General features: G+C 35.6%; 1 protein-coding gene across 7 annotated transcripts in view; it reads left to right on the top strand.

Annotated features, from left to right (window-relative positions):
- The window catches only part of SCMH1 (Scm polycomb group protein homolog 1), a 166,787-nt gene that overhangs the window by 66,084 nt on the left and 84,196 nt on the right, over nucleotides 1-16,507 (top strand). For 3 of the 7 annotated variants that reach the window (XM_066376009.1, XM_066376004.1, XM_066376005.1), the window contains one exon: nucleotides 5,709-5,779. The exons of 1 other annotated variant lie outside the window; for it this stretch is intronic. In XM_066376009.1, coding sequence (XP_066232106.1) covers nucleotides 5,709-5,779 — 71 coding nt within the window. Of the gene's footprint in view, nucleotides 1-3,673; nucleotides 3,730-4,634; nucleotides 4,778-5,708; nucleotides 5,780-16,507 lie in introns of all 7 variants that reach the window. 3 more of the 7 variants (XM_066376010.1, XM_066376006.1, XM_066376007.1) reach the window with 2 other exon arrangements.

Below are 16,507 nucleotides of genomic sequence, written 5' to 3'. Positions count from 1 at the left end.
CGGATAAAGTCAAATTCTTTTTCTGGTTTGGTATTTTATCTTTAAATGATCCATTAACAAATATCAAGCTATTGATCTAAAAGGCCCGTGTACAATGTTTTGAGAATGAAGTACTGTGTATCTCTAAAATTTAGCTTTGACTATCTCAGAATAACTGGGTTTTATTCATGCTAGATGTGCCGTAACTTATTAATCATTGAAAATGCCAAGAAAACATAGGGTTGAGGGAATGACTTATGAAATGGACTTGCTCTATCAGATATTTAAATTGATTATGAAATTATATGAAACAAAGCCTGGTGCTGGAATAGACTGACTGATGAGAGGAACAGAATATAGAGTCCAAAAATAAAGTCAAGTGTATACAAGAAATTAACATATGATCAAAGTGACATTTTAAATCAGTGAGCAAGATGATTCAGTAAATGATGTTGAAGCACATATATTGAATAGATAAAAAGGAAAGCTACCAGTTTGCCTCATTTAGCTCACAAAATAAATTTCAATTAGAGCAAACATTTAAATGTAAAAAAAGAAAAGAAAATCTGAGAAATCCTAGAAGAAAACATGGGAAAGCATGTTGTAAAAACTAGAAGTAAAAAAAAAGGGTTGAAAAATTAAAGGTCAATCCCATCAGACTGAGATAAATATCTTCAACATATATAAGTAAGAAAGGATTAATATCGTTAATATACAAAGAATTCTTAGAATCTGAGTATACAGAAGAATACCTCAGTGAAAAATGGCAAAAAAAAATATAAATTGACTAATAAGCCTAAAATATCTTCAACTTTATTAGTAATAAAAGAATTACAAATAAAAGCATGAGTATTTTGTTTTTTCATTAAGATTTATCAAAATAATAGAAATGGTTAAAACAGTTTTAGCAAAGAACATAGTCATATGTACTGTTGGCAGGAATTATATTGTGTCAAAATATAAATATGCATACACTTTGTCCATTAATATCACTCTTAGGAATTTACTCTAAGGATTTAATCTTAAAAGTGGTTAAAGATGTATGCACAAAGATACTCATCAAAAATTAGATAACACTTAAATGATCATCAATAGTATTTAAACAAATACTGTTGTTATGTAAATTATGATACATATAAACAATGGAACATTTTTCAGACAGTCATCTTGTAGAATTTCTGGTCTTTGCTTTTAGGAATTTGGGTTGCACACTTTCGGTGAGACAAAATAGAATTCTTACAGAAGAATGTGGCCAGGACAGATGCCACCTTGAGTGGAGGTATCTGATATAACCAAGTGAAATTAGGAGCAGTTGAGGGATTTAGGACATAAGTAGAAAGTTTAGATATATGTCTAGGATTAAATAGAAGAAGGCAGACTTTGGCTGACTATAAAAGTTAAAGTCTATCCATTTATACCATTAGGCAATAGCAAATAATTAGTTTCTCATCATTGGAAGTATAGAAGCAGAGGCTGGAGGAGGCTTTTCAGGTCTTAACGTTTATATCATCTCATCAAGATTTCTTTCTTGACCATCCTGCCTAGTGCACGCACATTCTTGGCACTGTATTTCCCTCTTACTTTGCTTTATTGTTTCTTTATTTGAAAAGGGCTAGGGTTGTATAATTATTATCTGGTATCTCTGTTACCCTCTGGACCAGCTAATATACAGTTTGTTTGTTTGTTTATTGCCTCTCTTCCTCCTTAGAATGTAAGCTCCATGTGGGCAGAGACTTTGACTATTTTGTTCTTTGCTATGTACCTATCACCAGTGCCTAGAATCAGGCTTGTCATATTGTAGGGGCTCGATAATAAATAAGTATTTGTTGAATGAATGACTGTTGAAGAAAGAGATTCACGCATTCAACTAGATAGATTTCTTGTGCTTTACATTTTGGGGGATCTTATTTCCTAAAGACAGATGTAACTATTGTGTCATGTGAATTACAGTTTATAAAACATTTTCATTAATATTATTCAGTAATATAAATGAGATGGCTGGCTTTTACCCATCTGAAAGGTCTCAGTTTACATGTTTCCTCTGTGGAGCATCTGTCCATAATTTTATCATCTAAGATAGTTCCCAGTCTCTAGCACATCGTATTACAGTGGTATCTTGAGATATGAATTTAATTTGTTCTGTAACCGAGCTTGTAAGTCAGTCAACTTATATATCAAACTGCCGATACTGGACCTGTGCACCAACGCACCAACTAGCGACAGCTTCCTAAATCACGACTCGTATCTCGGAATTTCGCTCGGATCTCGAACAAAAATACAGACTGAGTCACAGCTTGTATCTTAAAAAATTTGTATGTTGGTCTGTTCATATCTCAAGGTACCCCTATATTTTATTTTCTTTGCGTTCTTATCATTTATTACCTTACTTATTTATGTGTAAATTATGTCTTATCATGCACCAGAATGTTATTCCAGAAGGGCAAGTACCTCCTATCTTATTCCAGCCCTTAGAATTCAGCACATCATTCATTGAACTGCTTTAAATTTTTAGAGCATTATACAGTATTACTTAATAATGTTGACTACAATTATTCTTGACCCCAAGTATGGATTAGATTTCCCTGTTCTGCATTCACAAGGCAACGTGTACAACCTCATTAACTTAAATATATTATAATTATACCAGGTTATTTGTGTTGTTATTTAATATATCTACTTATCTTTAGACTGCAAGCTCCATGAACTTAGAAACCATGTCTACCTTGTTCCCTTAACAATTAACACAGTGCTTTTGCACTTGGAAGTTTAATAAATATTTATTGAATGAATGAGTATATGTATAATTGTGTGTGATAGATAGTAAACTGATGCTTGGAAGGATTAACTGATTAGCCCAAGATAATTATTTGTAGAAACAAGACTTTAACTGGCATCTTCGACTCTCTTTTTTTTTCCAAGTGAGAGGAGATAGTGAGACAGACATGTGCCCCAACCGGGGTCCACCTGGCAAACCCTGTCTGGGGCTGATGCTCGAATCAACCAAGCCATGTTCAGCACCTGAGGCTAATGTGCTCAGACCAACCAAGTTATCCTCAGCACCAGGGCCGATGCTTGAACCAATTGAGCCACTGGCTGTAGGAGGAGAAGAGGGAGAGTAGGGGGAAGACAGAGGGGAAGAGAAGCAGATAGATGCTTCTCTTGTGTGCCCTGATTGGATTTCAAACCCAGGACATCCATACACAGGGCTGATGCTCTATCCACTGAAACAACTGGCCGGGACCATCTTCTGTCTCTTAATATCACATTCTTTCAATTATACTGGTAGTTTATAAACACAGATGTTAATCATAATAAGCCTTTGAAAATACAGATTCTCAGAGCTATTGAAGGTGGGGATCCTTTGAAGATGAGGCCCAGAGCTATGTTTAAAGAAATGAGAAAAACTATTCAGGAAATCCTAACAATAAGCAACATTTGGGAGTCGATGTATCCAGAGGTTGGCAAGCAGGTTAGATCTAGTCCGCTGCCTGTTTCTGTCAAGTTTTAGTGGAAAAGAGTCATACTCATTCATTTACACATTCTCTATGGCTGTTTTCATGCTATGTTGCAGAGTTGAGTATTTGTAACAGAGACTGTATGATCCACAAAGCATAAAATGTTTACTATCTGGTCCTTTACAGAAAGTTTACCAACCCCTGATACATACTTTCTGCCTGTCCTATTTCTTTTGTAGTTATTTTAGTGCTTGGAGACATGGCAGACATATTTGACTACATCGTGGGCTTTACAGTAGGTGCTCAAATATTCTTACAAATTAACTTAATTTGCAATTTACTTGATGATAGGGGACTAATCCTTAGCTAGTGTAAGCAGTCAAATATAAGGAAAATACTAATCTATCTATGATTCAAGCCAAGCAGCCTTCATGGGGTGAATTGCTTTTAATGAAGAGATTTCTTTTCATTTAGTTGGTAATAAGGTATTCCCTAAATGTGAGGTTTCTTGCCTGTATAAGAGGGATTGATATATGTAATAGAGAACTGTAATGAATACCCTAATTATTTTGGTACCCCTGATGCTGCTATAATTCTTAGAACCAAAGTCTCATTGGTGCTTTTGGTCAGAATTCAAGCTAATACAAGCAATTACCCAGGACTGACCAAACCTCTAGACTTGCATTGCCACATGTAGGCATTTAAATTCAAATTTAAAATTTAATTCTTCATTCACACTGGCCACATTTGAAGTGTTCAGTAGTTACAGGAGGCTGGCTATCCAAGACTTACTATTTGACTTAATCCTTTATTTATAAGAATGGAATAATAATTTGTAATGTTTCCTTTTTCTAACAGCAAATAGTGATGAAATGTAATCAGTCCTTGTATTAGGGCCATCTCAGTTATGAACAAACACTATTAATTCTGATAAGCTCTTTAACTCTTGACTCCAGGAAATATCCATCTCATTTATCCTAAGGGCTAATTGTCTCTTTATGATGATTAATCATTGGCCAGTTCATGAAATGGCTTAAAACGAATTATGATTTCTGGCCAAATCTATTTGGCTTGGTTAATGGTGGTGGGAAAGGGATTGGTTTTAAAACAGAACCTATGAAGTCTATAGAGTATATAGTCTTGGCATCATCTTTGAAGTGATTTAGATTTCATCATTCAGTGACTCATTTTTATTCCCAGCATCTGGTGCTTTTTGCATGGTCCAAAGGGGCCCTGTGCTGCTCCACTGCAGAGGAAACGTCAAGAAATGCTGGTTTGCTACAGTGTTTTAGCTTGTGAGAGTCTCTGGGACCTTCCCTGCTCCATCATGGGGTCTCCTCTAGGTGGGTATTAGGGGGAGAATGGTAACTGGTTTAACAAAGAACTTGGTAATCTTTTGTGATCCAATAAGATATGTATTCAGCAGCCTGTCTTTAACTTAAAATGTTTCTCTGGCCCTCGGATAGTGTCACTTTAAAGACTGTTTCCCTGATGCAGTGTTCCTTAAACTTTGAGAGGCTCTAAGTCCACTTTAACAGGTTAAAAGATTCTATGGGGCCCTCAATTTATTCTTAGTTACTATCATCAGAAATGCTACCCAGGACCTACTTTTCTCTAAATTACCAGATCTTTGTCATTTTGCACGTCAGAGCAATGCAACATTGGCAGGGCTGGGAGCAGGGTGGGAGTGGGTGAGAGAGTGAGAGAAAGCCAGTTTCAGACTGAGGATTCAAGTATGATCTCACTCATTCTGGCTTTTCCTGCCCTCAAATCCTCTTACTTCGTATTTCCAGATTTAAAAATTTTTTATTTTTATTTTTTGAGCTGAGATGGGTCCAACTATATTGTCTATTAAATGGTATCACCTGATGGCAATAAGCAACCTCTCCAGGAGTCCATTTTCTCCCTGTTTTTGGTTTTGTTTTGTTTTTTTTTTTTACTCCCTATTCTATTCTGTTTTCCAGGAGCTTCCTGGGCACTTCCTTGAGACACTGGTATATCTTGCTGTAGCATTTTGAATCACTTTAGGAACTAACATGAAAAACACTTCAGGTCATCTTTAGACCGTGATTTAAAAACATTGATATAAAAATGATCCACTCAGGTCACATAGATTCCTCACCCTAATATTCCTTTGAGACCAAACAGAGAAAAGTAAGTTTTCTTACACTCCAAAACAATCTGAAAATAGCCTAATGTTTAAAAGTGTAGATCACATCCTGAAAGCATTTTGTAGGAAGTTGACTGTGATAGAGATTTCTATTTCCTTTACAGGTCATTTTACCTGGGACAAATACCTAAAAGAAACATGTTCAGTCCCAGCGCCTGTCCATTGCTTCAAGCAGGTAATTAATTGATTGTCAACATATTTAGTAGGTGGGAGGCTAGTAAGCTTTTTATGGTCTTTAGCCAAGCAAAACCTGAGGTGGGAGCCATTGGGCTTCTCACCTGAAGGCCCTAGAATCAACTCAAGAATGAGACTCAAGACTTAGTATGAGTTTTGGCAGCATTCTCAACTTTATTCCAAATAATACCTCCTTGAAGATATTCTGGGTTACTGTAAACAATAACTAATCTTTACTAACTCTCCTAAATCAGACAGATAAGGTATATACACTGCTCACAAAAATTAGGGGATATTTCAAAATGAATATGAAGTGGTAAGATATCCCCTAATTTTTGTGAGCAGTATAGTTATAGCCTTTGGACAGTTCTTGAAAGTAGAGCAGTATTTGTTTCTCAATACTTCTGCTATAATCATCTTTTTTCATAAAAATACTGGCACTGAATCCCATGGGGTGGGGAGTGTTTTAGGAGCTTATCAGAGGTTATACAGAGCTTCCCACTTAGGATTAAGTGCCTCACACAATGCATAGATGATGTTGACTATATCAGTACATGATAAGACTGATAAGCAAAGACTTCTGCTGCTAAACAGAGCTAAACATTAAGAAGTTATTTACATCTCTCTTCCTTTAGTGGTCAATAGTTATTTCCTCAAACTGTCAATTTTTTACTTTGAGTTTGAATTTAGTCTATGTTCTAAATAAAAGTACAAATTCAGGACTTCTGTTCATTCAAAACAGTAGAGACTAAATTCATATTCTCGCCTAAAATAATAAAAAAAAGGACAAGATATATTAAAAATAGTTTTCAAGTTACTGAAAATCAAGCAGCCAAGCACAGTGGTCTCTGAGAGATGGTTAATGAATAAACTGAACCCCTATGACTTCCTAGCTTACTGCTGGAAGAGTGTTTTGAGACCATGGCCCAGGAAGGGGGAACAGAGGTTGAGCCCAGCAGACTCCCTAATCTGAGGAGATAGAGTTGACAGTCAAGGGAAGCCAAGGTGGCCAGAATTTGCCAAACACAGTGCCAGAAAGAGAAAGCTGCACAGAAAGAAAACAACAGAGATCTCCTTAAATATTCAGCAAAGTAATAGTGTTCAGTATATGCATTGAGGAAGCTACCCAAAGCCAAGAGAAAAACCATCTGAAAGGTTTAAATGGAATAGAGCCTGGCACTCACACTGGGCTGGGAATAGTGCCTGATTCCACCAACTAGACTGGAAAATCTTAATTCATGTGGCATTGGGTGGAATACTCAGGAAAATCTTGCTCAGTAGTGGTAAATAAATAACCTTAAAGTGAGCACTGTTCTGGGCCTGCCTGGCAAATCACAAAGCAAGACTCAAAATGGTCAAACTATTTCCAAATAATTTAGCACCATCTAGAAACAAAGTACAAGAAGGGAGTCCAAAAATATCCAGCACCCAACAGGTGAAATTTACAATGTCTGGCATTGGATCAAACCAGGCATGTAAAGAGGCTAGAAAACATAACCAATAAAGAGCAGAGTAATCAGTCAATAAACAGACTCAGGATCAATGCAGATCTTCAAACAGCAGACAGAAAACATTAAAACAGTTATGTTTAAAAGTGAAGCAGAGACATGGAAGAAATTTAAAGACTCGTATTGAACCACACTATGTGCACATAACATACACTGGTTGGTATTAAAGTCAGAAAATATTGGACATAGCAATAGAAACTATACAAATTGAAACACTAAAAGAAAAAAGAATTTTAAACATGAATATCTAAAATAATAATAAAGTTCTGAATAAAAAATTGTCAACCTAGAATTATATATTCAGCAAAAAGATCTAAAAACAAATTCAAAATAAAGGTATTTTTAGACACACAAAAACTGAAGGAATTTATCCCCAGCAAACCTACTATGAGAAATGTTAAAGGAACTCCATCAAGCAGAGGAAAATGATACCAGATGGAATTACTCATATACACAAAGGAATAAAAGTCACTGGAAATTGGAATTACAAAAGTAAGGACAAAAGATGTTTATTCTTATTTAAATCTCTATAAAAGATAATTATATGGCAATAATATTGCATTGTAAAGGTAATTCGCATTTGTATAAGTAAAATGTGTATTAAAATAGCTTAAAGGCCAAGAGAAATCTCAAATACAATATTGCCAGATTAATATTCATAAAGTAGTGTAATATTACTGCAAGATAGACTGATAAGTTAAATGTGCTTACTATAAACCCCAAAGCAACTGCTCAAATAATAAAAAACAAATAGCAATATGGCAGATTTAAATCTAACCATATCAATAATCAAATTAATTATAAATGGCCTAAATGCCCCAATTAAAAGGCTGATATTGCCTGACCTGTGGTGGCGCAGTGGATAAAGCGTCGACCTGGAAATGCTGAGGTCACCTATTCGAAACCCTAGGCTTGCCTGGTCAAGGCACATATGGGAGTTGATGCTTCCAGCTCTTCCCCCCTTCTCACTCTCTGTCTCTCTCTCTCTCTCTCTCTGTCTCTCCCTGTCCTCTCTAAAAATGAATAAATAAAAAATTTTTTAAAAAGGCTGATATTGTCACAAATTATATACTGCTTGCAAGAAATTGCACTTTAAATACAAAGACACAAATATGTTAAAATTAAAAGAATGGAAAATCATATACCATGCTGATATTGGCTATATTAATATGATAGTATATTTCAGAGCAAAGAGTATTAGCAGGAATAAAGAAGGTATTTTATCATGCTAAGGAGTCACATTCCTCAGATGAAGCAAAAAATGATAAGGAGACATAAGTAAGTCTAAAATTTATCTGTAGTCAGACTTTTAATATGTTTATTACTAAAGAACATGTAGACAGAAAATAATCAAAGATATAATAGACTTAACACTGTCTACTAACTTGACCTTACTGATACTCTAACAACAATAGAATATGAATTCTTTTCAAGTGCACACAAAAATTTAGCGGTTTAGACCATATTCTGGACCATAAAATAAGGCTTGATAAATTTTAAAGATTAAAGTAATATGAAGTATGTTCTCTGATATAGTGGGATTAAATTAAAAGTCAATAGCAGAAAGTTACCTGGAAGATCTCAAAATATTTGGCAACTAAGTATTACATTTCTAAGTACTCACGGAGTAATAAGGAACATTAGAAAGTTATTTTCAACTAAATGAAAGTGAAAGCAGAACATTTAAGAATTTGTGGTTCGCTGCCAAAGCAATTTTTAGGGGAAATTTTATAGCACTAAACACTTATCTTAGAAAAGAAAAAAATGTTTCATTTAGTGACCTCAGCTTTCACGCTTTAAAAAACTAGGAAGAAAGAACAGTTAACCCAAAGTCAGCAGAGGAATAGAGCATAAATCAAGATTACAGCATAAATCAATTAAATGTAAAAAAATCATAGAGAAAATTGTTGAAACCAAAAGCTGATTCTTTGCAATGAGATAAATCTCTGGCCAGAATGATCAAGAATAAAAAGAGAAAAAACAGAAATCACTAACACCATAACTAAAGGTGGTAACATCACTATTGATTCCATAAATATTAAAGAGATAATAAAAGAATATTATGAATAAATTTATACCTTAAAATTTGACCACTATGATGAAATGGATAACTTAATGAATGACAAAAATTACCAAAGCTCCCTTAAAAAGATAGGAAATCTGAATAACACGGTTTCTGCCACAGAAATTTAATTTTTAGAAAATTCCATGCCTAGATAACTTCACCAGTGAATTGTCCCAAATGTTTAAGGAAAAAATAATGCAGATTCTACACAGACTCTTCTAGAAAGCTTAAAAGAAAGGAATACTTCCTATCTTAGTCTATGAGGCAAAACTTACTCTTGATACCAAAACCGGGCAAACACATTGACAGAAAACTACAAAGGGACATCCCACATGAAAATACATGTAAAAATTATCAACAAAATTTTAGGCAATTGAATCCGATAATATATAAAAATAATTCATGACCAAGTGGGGTTTAATTTCCAGATTGCAAGGTTGATTTAACATTCAAAAATCAACCAGTATAATTCACCCCATGAACACACTAATGAAGGAAAAAAATAGGATCATCTAAATAGATGCACAAATAGCATTTGACAAAATCCAGTTACTATTACTAATACAAGCTACTAATACAAGTTCTCAGCAAACAAGAAATAGAAGGGAATTTTCTAAATTCTAAACCCCAAAGGGCATTTGTGAAAAATTTACAGCTAACATCACACTAAATTCGCTTTTCTTAAGGTCGGGAACAAGACAAGGATATCTGCTCTTGGCACTTCTATTCAACATTGTATAACCAATGCAACCAGGCCAAGTAAAGTAATAAAAGGGATCCAGACTGAAAGATTAGAACAAAACTGAAGAAAATACATTGGGAAAACTGACCATACCACACCTAATAGTATAAGGTTATGGAGCAAATGGGATTTTCATAAACTACTGGTGAAAATGTAAACTGGTTCAGTTACTTTGGAAAATAGTTTGGCAGTAAAACTTGAACATACTAACAAACATAAAAATCAGTAAATTAACTAGAAACTGAATAACACATCCTTAACCTGAAAAAGTATTTATACCTCAGTATTGAAACCAACATTTTACTCATTGCTAAAAAATAACTCAGGAAAGTTATAATAAAAGAGAAATTCCCATTTACAATAGCAGCAAAAATTAATATTTATTAATGAACTAACAAATATGGAAAACTTACAAAGAAAACTTTAGAAAATAGCTTACCTGAAAGCGTGATGATCCATTAAAAATTCATAAAACAGATTATTTTTTAATTTTATTTATTTATTTATTTTAGCAAGAGGGACAGAGAGGGACAGATAGGGATAGACAGGAAGGGAGAAAGGTGAGAAACATCAATTCTTCATTGCTGCATTTAGTTATTCATTGATTGCTCTCTTATATGTACCTGGACTGGGGGGCTCCAGCTGAGCCAGTGACCCCTTGCTCAAGCCAGCAACCTTTAGGCTCAAGCCAGCGACCATGGAGTCATGTCTATGATCCCATGCTTAAGCCAGCAATGCCGCTCTCAAGCTGGTGAGTTTGTGCTCAAGCCAGATGAGCCCAAGCTATTTCCAGTGACTTCAGGGTTTCGAACCTGGGTCTTCTTCGTCCCAGGCCAATGATCTATTCACTGCACCACTGCCTGGTTAGGCTGTTTTATTCTTATTTTTATATTTTTATTTTTAATTAATTTTTAAGTGAGAGGAGGGGAGACAGAGAGACAGACTCCCCCATGCACCCTGACAAGGATCCACTCGGCAAGCCCCCTACCTGATTATGCTCTGCCCATCTTAGAATGTTGCTCAGCAACCAAGCTATTTTTAGTGCCTGAGGCTGGGCTCCACAGAGCCATCCTCAGCACCTGGGGCCAACACACTGGAACCAACAGAGCCATGGCTGCGGGAGGGGAAGAGAGAGAGAAGATGGGGAGGGGAAGGGGTGGAGAAGCAGATTGTCACTTCTATGTGCCCTGACCGGGAATCTAACCCAGGATAGCCACACTCCGGGCTGACGCTCTACCACTGACTAAACTGACCAGGGCCAAAATAGACTGTCAATATTAAGAATTTCTGCTCTTCAAATGGCACTTATAAGAGGGTGAAATTATAAGCCATAGACTTGGAAAAAATATTGGCAAATCACATAGCTGACAGCAATACTCTCCAGTTGATCTGTTTATTTGATGTCATTTCTACCAAAATTCCAGATGCCTAGTTTTCATAAATTGACAAATTGATTCTAAAATTCACATAGAAACACAAGGGACCCAGAATAGCCAACATAATCTTGGGAAAAGAGAATAAAAGTAGAGGATTCACATTTCCTAATTTCTAAAGTTACTACAAAGCTTCAATAGTTAAGACATTTTGGTACTGGCATAAAGGTAGACATACAGATCAGTGGACTAAATTTGAGAGTCCAGAAATAAACCCATACATTTATGCTCAATTGATTTTGTACAAAGATGCCAAGACAATTCAGTGGGATTTTCAACAACTGTGGGCACAACTAGATATCCACATTCAAAATGATGGAGCTGGACCCTACCTTCACACCATATACAAAAATTAACTCCAAATGAATAATAGACCTAAATGTAAGAGCTAAAACTATGGAACTCTTAGAAAAAAACATAGGAGTAAATATTGGATTAGGCAATGATTAGATGTGGCACCAAAACCACATACACATAGACAGGAAAAACTAGATAGACAAAATTAAAAGCTTTTGTGCTTCCAAAGACACTTTTTACTTTCACGAAAGTAAAAAGACAATCCACACAATGGGAGAAAATATTTACAAATCATGAATCTAATAAGGAACTTGTATCCAAAAGATATCAAGAACCTTAAAGTTAAGACAAAAGATTCACACACAAATAGCCAACAAGCACATAAAAGTTGCTTAACATCATTACTCTTTAGAGAAATGCTAATCAAAATGGCAATGAGATACCACTTCACATCTACTAGGATAGCTGAAATAAAAAAGCTGGATAATAACAAGTGTTGCTGAGGATGTGAAGAAATTGGAACCCTCATGTAGCTGGAAAGATTGTAAAATGCTGTAGGCACTTTAGAAAATAGATTAAAATTTACTCAGAATTGCCACATGACCCAGCAATCTCACATTTAGGTATGACCCAAGAGAGAGAAATGAAAACATGACCACACAAAAACTTATACATAGATGTTCAAGGCATCATTATACATAATAGCCAAAAAGAGGAAACAAACCAAATGTCCTCAACTGATGAATGATAAGCAAAATTAGTATATCTATATACTGTAGTGGAATGTCATTCGGCAATGAGAATGAATGAAGTACTGACATCACTACAGATTAACCTTGTAAACACTACACTAAGTGAAGAAAGGAGCTACTTACATATTGTAAAATTCTACTTATATTTAATCTCCAGAATAGGTAATCCATAGAAACAGAAGTAGATTAATGGTTTTCAGGGACTAGAATGAGGAGAGAAAGAGAGAGAAGGCTAATGGGTATGGAGTTTCTTTGGGGAATATGATGAAAATGTTCTAATTTTAGGTGGAGTGATGTTTACCTCTAAAAATACTAAAAACCACTGAATTATGCAATGTAAAAAGGTAAATTTTCTGGTATATAAATTAATCATATACCTATCATATGATTCATCCATTCCACTTTAAGATATCTGAAATTTGTATGGAAATATAGAAAGTATAATTCCATACAAAGATTTATATTTGAATATTCATAAAAGATTTATTTGTAATAGTGGAAAACTAGAAATGCACCAAATGTTTATCAACATGATATACTTCTCAGGAGTAAAAAGAAATGGGTTATTAATGCTTTCAACAATATGGATGAACATTATAATATGCTGAATGTTAATATCTATTTTTTAAAAAAACCTATATCCGACATCACACTTAATAGTTAGAAACTGGAAGCTTTCTCACTGACATCAGAAAGAAGGCAAGGATGCTCCTATCACCATTCCTTTTCAATATCATACTAGAAATCCTAGCTGTTGCAATAAAATAAGAAAAGAAATAAAAGGTATACAGATTGGGAAGTAATAAAACTCTCTTTGTTCACAGATGATGTGGTTATCTATATAGAAAATCTAAAAATAAAAAAATTCCTAGAATTAATAAGCAGTTATACAAGGTTAATGTACAAGAGTCAATCGCTTTTCTATATACCAGCAATTAAAAAGTGGAATTTGAAATTAAAAACACAATACCATTTATATGAGCACCTCCAAAAATGAAATACTTAGGCATATATCTAACAAAATATGTATCAAATTTATCCATGGAAAACTTTAAAACTCTGATGAACAGAATCATAGAAGAACTTAAAAATGGAGAGAGATAGTCCATGATCAAGAAAAGGAAGACTCAGTATTGTTCAAAATGTCAGTTCTTCCCAACTTGATCTATAGATTTGATGCAAGCTTAATCAAAATTTTAGCAAGTTTTTTTTTTTTTTTTTGTATTTTTCTGAAGCTGGAAACGGGGAGAGACAGTCAGACAGACTCCCGCATGCGCCCGACCAGGATCCACCCGGCACGCCCACCAGGGGCGACGCTCTGCCCACCAGGGGGCGATGCTCTGCCCCTCCGGGGGGTCGCTCTGCCGCGACCAGAGCCACTCTAGCACCTGGGGCAGAGGCCAAGGAGCCATCCCCAGCGCCCGGGCCATCTTTGCTCCAATGGAGCCTTGGCTGCGGGAGGGGAAGAGAGAGACAGAAAGGAAGGAGGGGGGGGGATGGAGAAGCAAATGGGCGCTTCTCCTGTGTGCCCTGGCTGGGAATCAAACCCGGGTCCCCTGCACGCCAGGCCGACGCTCTACCACTGAGCCAACCGGCCAGGGCGAAACAAGTTATTTTGTGGATACTGACAAAATGATTCTAAAGTTTATGTGGCGAGGCAAAAGATCCAGAATAGCCAACACAATATTTAAGGAAAAGGAGAAGAGCAAAGTTTGAAGACTGATACTACCCAAATTCAAGATTTAGTATATAGCTACAGTAATCAAAACATTGTGGTATTGGTGAGAAATTGAAACAGAATAGAGAACCCTGAAATAGTCCCACACAAATATAGTCCATTGATCTTTGGCAAAATCGGAGCAAAGTCAATAAAGTGGAGCAGAAATGGTCTTTTAAACAAAAGGTGCTTCAGTAGTCTTTAACAAATAGTGCTGAAACAACTGGACAGATACAGGCAAAAAAAAAAATCTAGACCACAGACCTTACTCCCTTCACAAAAGTTAATTCCAAGATCAAATGAGATCAGGCACATTCAGAATGGTATGGCCATAGACACAAAAGTTAATTCAATATAGACCACAGACCTAAATGTAAAACAACGTTATAAAACTCCCAGAAGATAAGAGAGAAATAAGATGACTTTGGGTATGGTGATGACTTTTTACATACAACACCAAAGGCATGATCCACGAGAGAAATAATTGATAAGCTGGACTTTGTTAAAATTAAAAGATTCTACTCTGTGAAAGACTCTGTCAAGTGAATAAGACAAGATACAGACTGGGAGCCTGACCGGTGGTGACACAGTAGATAGAACGTCGACCTGGGATGCTGAGGACCCAGATTCAATCCCAGGCTTGCTTGAGGGAAGGTCACCAGCTTGAGCATGGGGTCACTGGCTCAGCTGTAGCCCCCCCCCCCCATCAAGAGAAAGCAATCAATGAACAATTAAGGAGTCCACAACTATGAGTCGATGTTTCTTATCTCTCTCCCTTCCTGTCTCTGTCTGTCTCTCTCACACACAAAAAAATAAAAATAAAAAGACAGACTAGGAGAAAATATGTGCCAAAGACACATCTGCTAAATGACTGACATATAAAATATACAAAGAACACTTAACAATAAGCAAACCAACAATTTAATTTTAAAAATCGGTGAAAGATCTGGGACACTTCACCAAAAAAAATAAGCAGATGACAAAAAAAAGCCTATGAAAAAATGTTCCAAGTGCAAATTAAATACCACAGCACACCTATTAGAATGGTCAAAATCCAGAACACTGACACTGTCAAATGATAGCAAGGATACTGAGCAACAGTAATTCTCACTCATTGCTTGTGAAATGCAAAAGAGTACAGACATTTTTTTTGACAAGTTGATGATTTGTTACAAAATTAAATATATGTGTACCATATAATATAGCAATCACATTCCTTGGTGTTTACCCAAAGGAACTGAAAACATGACCACACAAAAACCTGCACATGGATGTTTATTGCTGCTTTATTCATAATTGCCAAAACTTAGAAGCAAACAAGATGCCTTTCAGTAGGTGAATGAGTAATAAACTGGAATAGCCAGACAAATTATTATTATTCAGCCCTAAAAAGAAATGAGCTGTCAAGCTGTGAAAAGACATAGAAGAAACAAATGCATATTACAAAGGAAAAGAAGACTATCTGAAAAGGCTACATAATATATGATTTCAACTATATGACATTCTGGAAAAGCCAAAATTATGGGGACAGTAAACAGATCAATAGTTGGCAGTGGTTGAGTAAGGGAAGGATGCATAGGCAGATCATAGAGGACTTTTAGGTCAGCGCAACTATTTTGTATACTATAATGGTAGATGCATGTTGTTACACGTTTGTCCAAACCCAATGAGCAATACCAGGAGAAAACTCTGATGTAAACTGTGGGTTTTGAGGGATTGTGATGTACCAATTCATTAACTGTAACAAATGTACCACTATGATAGGGGATGCTGATAATAAGAGAGACTTAGCCTATGTCGGGGCAGGGTGTATGTGGGAAATCTGTATATTCCTCTCAGTTTTGTTGTGAACCTAATACAGCTCTTAGAAAGTCTTTAAAAGCAAAAGAAATGAATTATTGATACATTTCAAAATATGGATGAATATCAGAATAGTTATGCTGGGTGAAAGAAGCCAGACCAAATCACAGAAATTCTCTCTGATTCCGTTTAAGACTAGAAAATGCAAACCAATCTACAGTGATAGAAAGTAGATTAGTATTTGCCTGGAAACGGGTCTGGGAAGGGCTGGACAGGGGTTATAAAGGGCATGAGAGAACATGTCCATGCTCATCATCTTGGTTCCAAAGGTGAATATGATATATATGGCGTCTTATATGCATACATTTTCAATATTTGCCAAAGTATATATTGTATATCAATTACAACTTAAAAT

Source organism: Saccopteryx leptura, chromosome 3 (genome assembly GCF_036850995.1).
Source record: "Saccopteryx leptura isolate mSacLep1 chromosome 3, mSacLep1_pri_phased_curated, whole genome shotgun sequence".
NCBI lineage: Eukaryota > Metazoa > Chordata > Mammalia > Chiroptera > Emballonuridae > Saccopteryx > Saccopteryx leptura.
The sequence above is the reverse complement of the archived record's forward strand: the minus strand, read 5'-3'. Positions and strand labels throughout refer to the sequence as shown.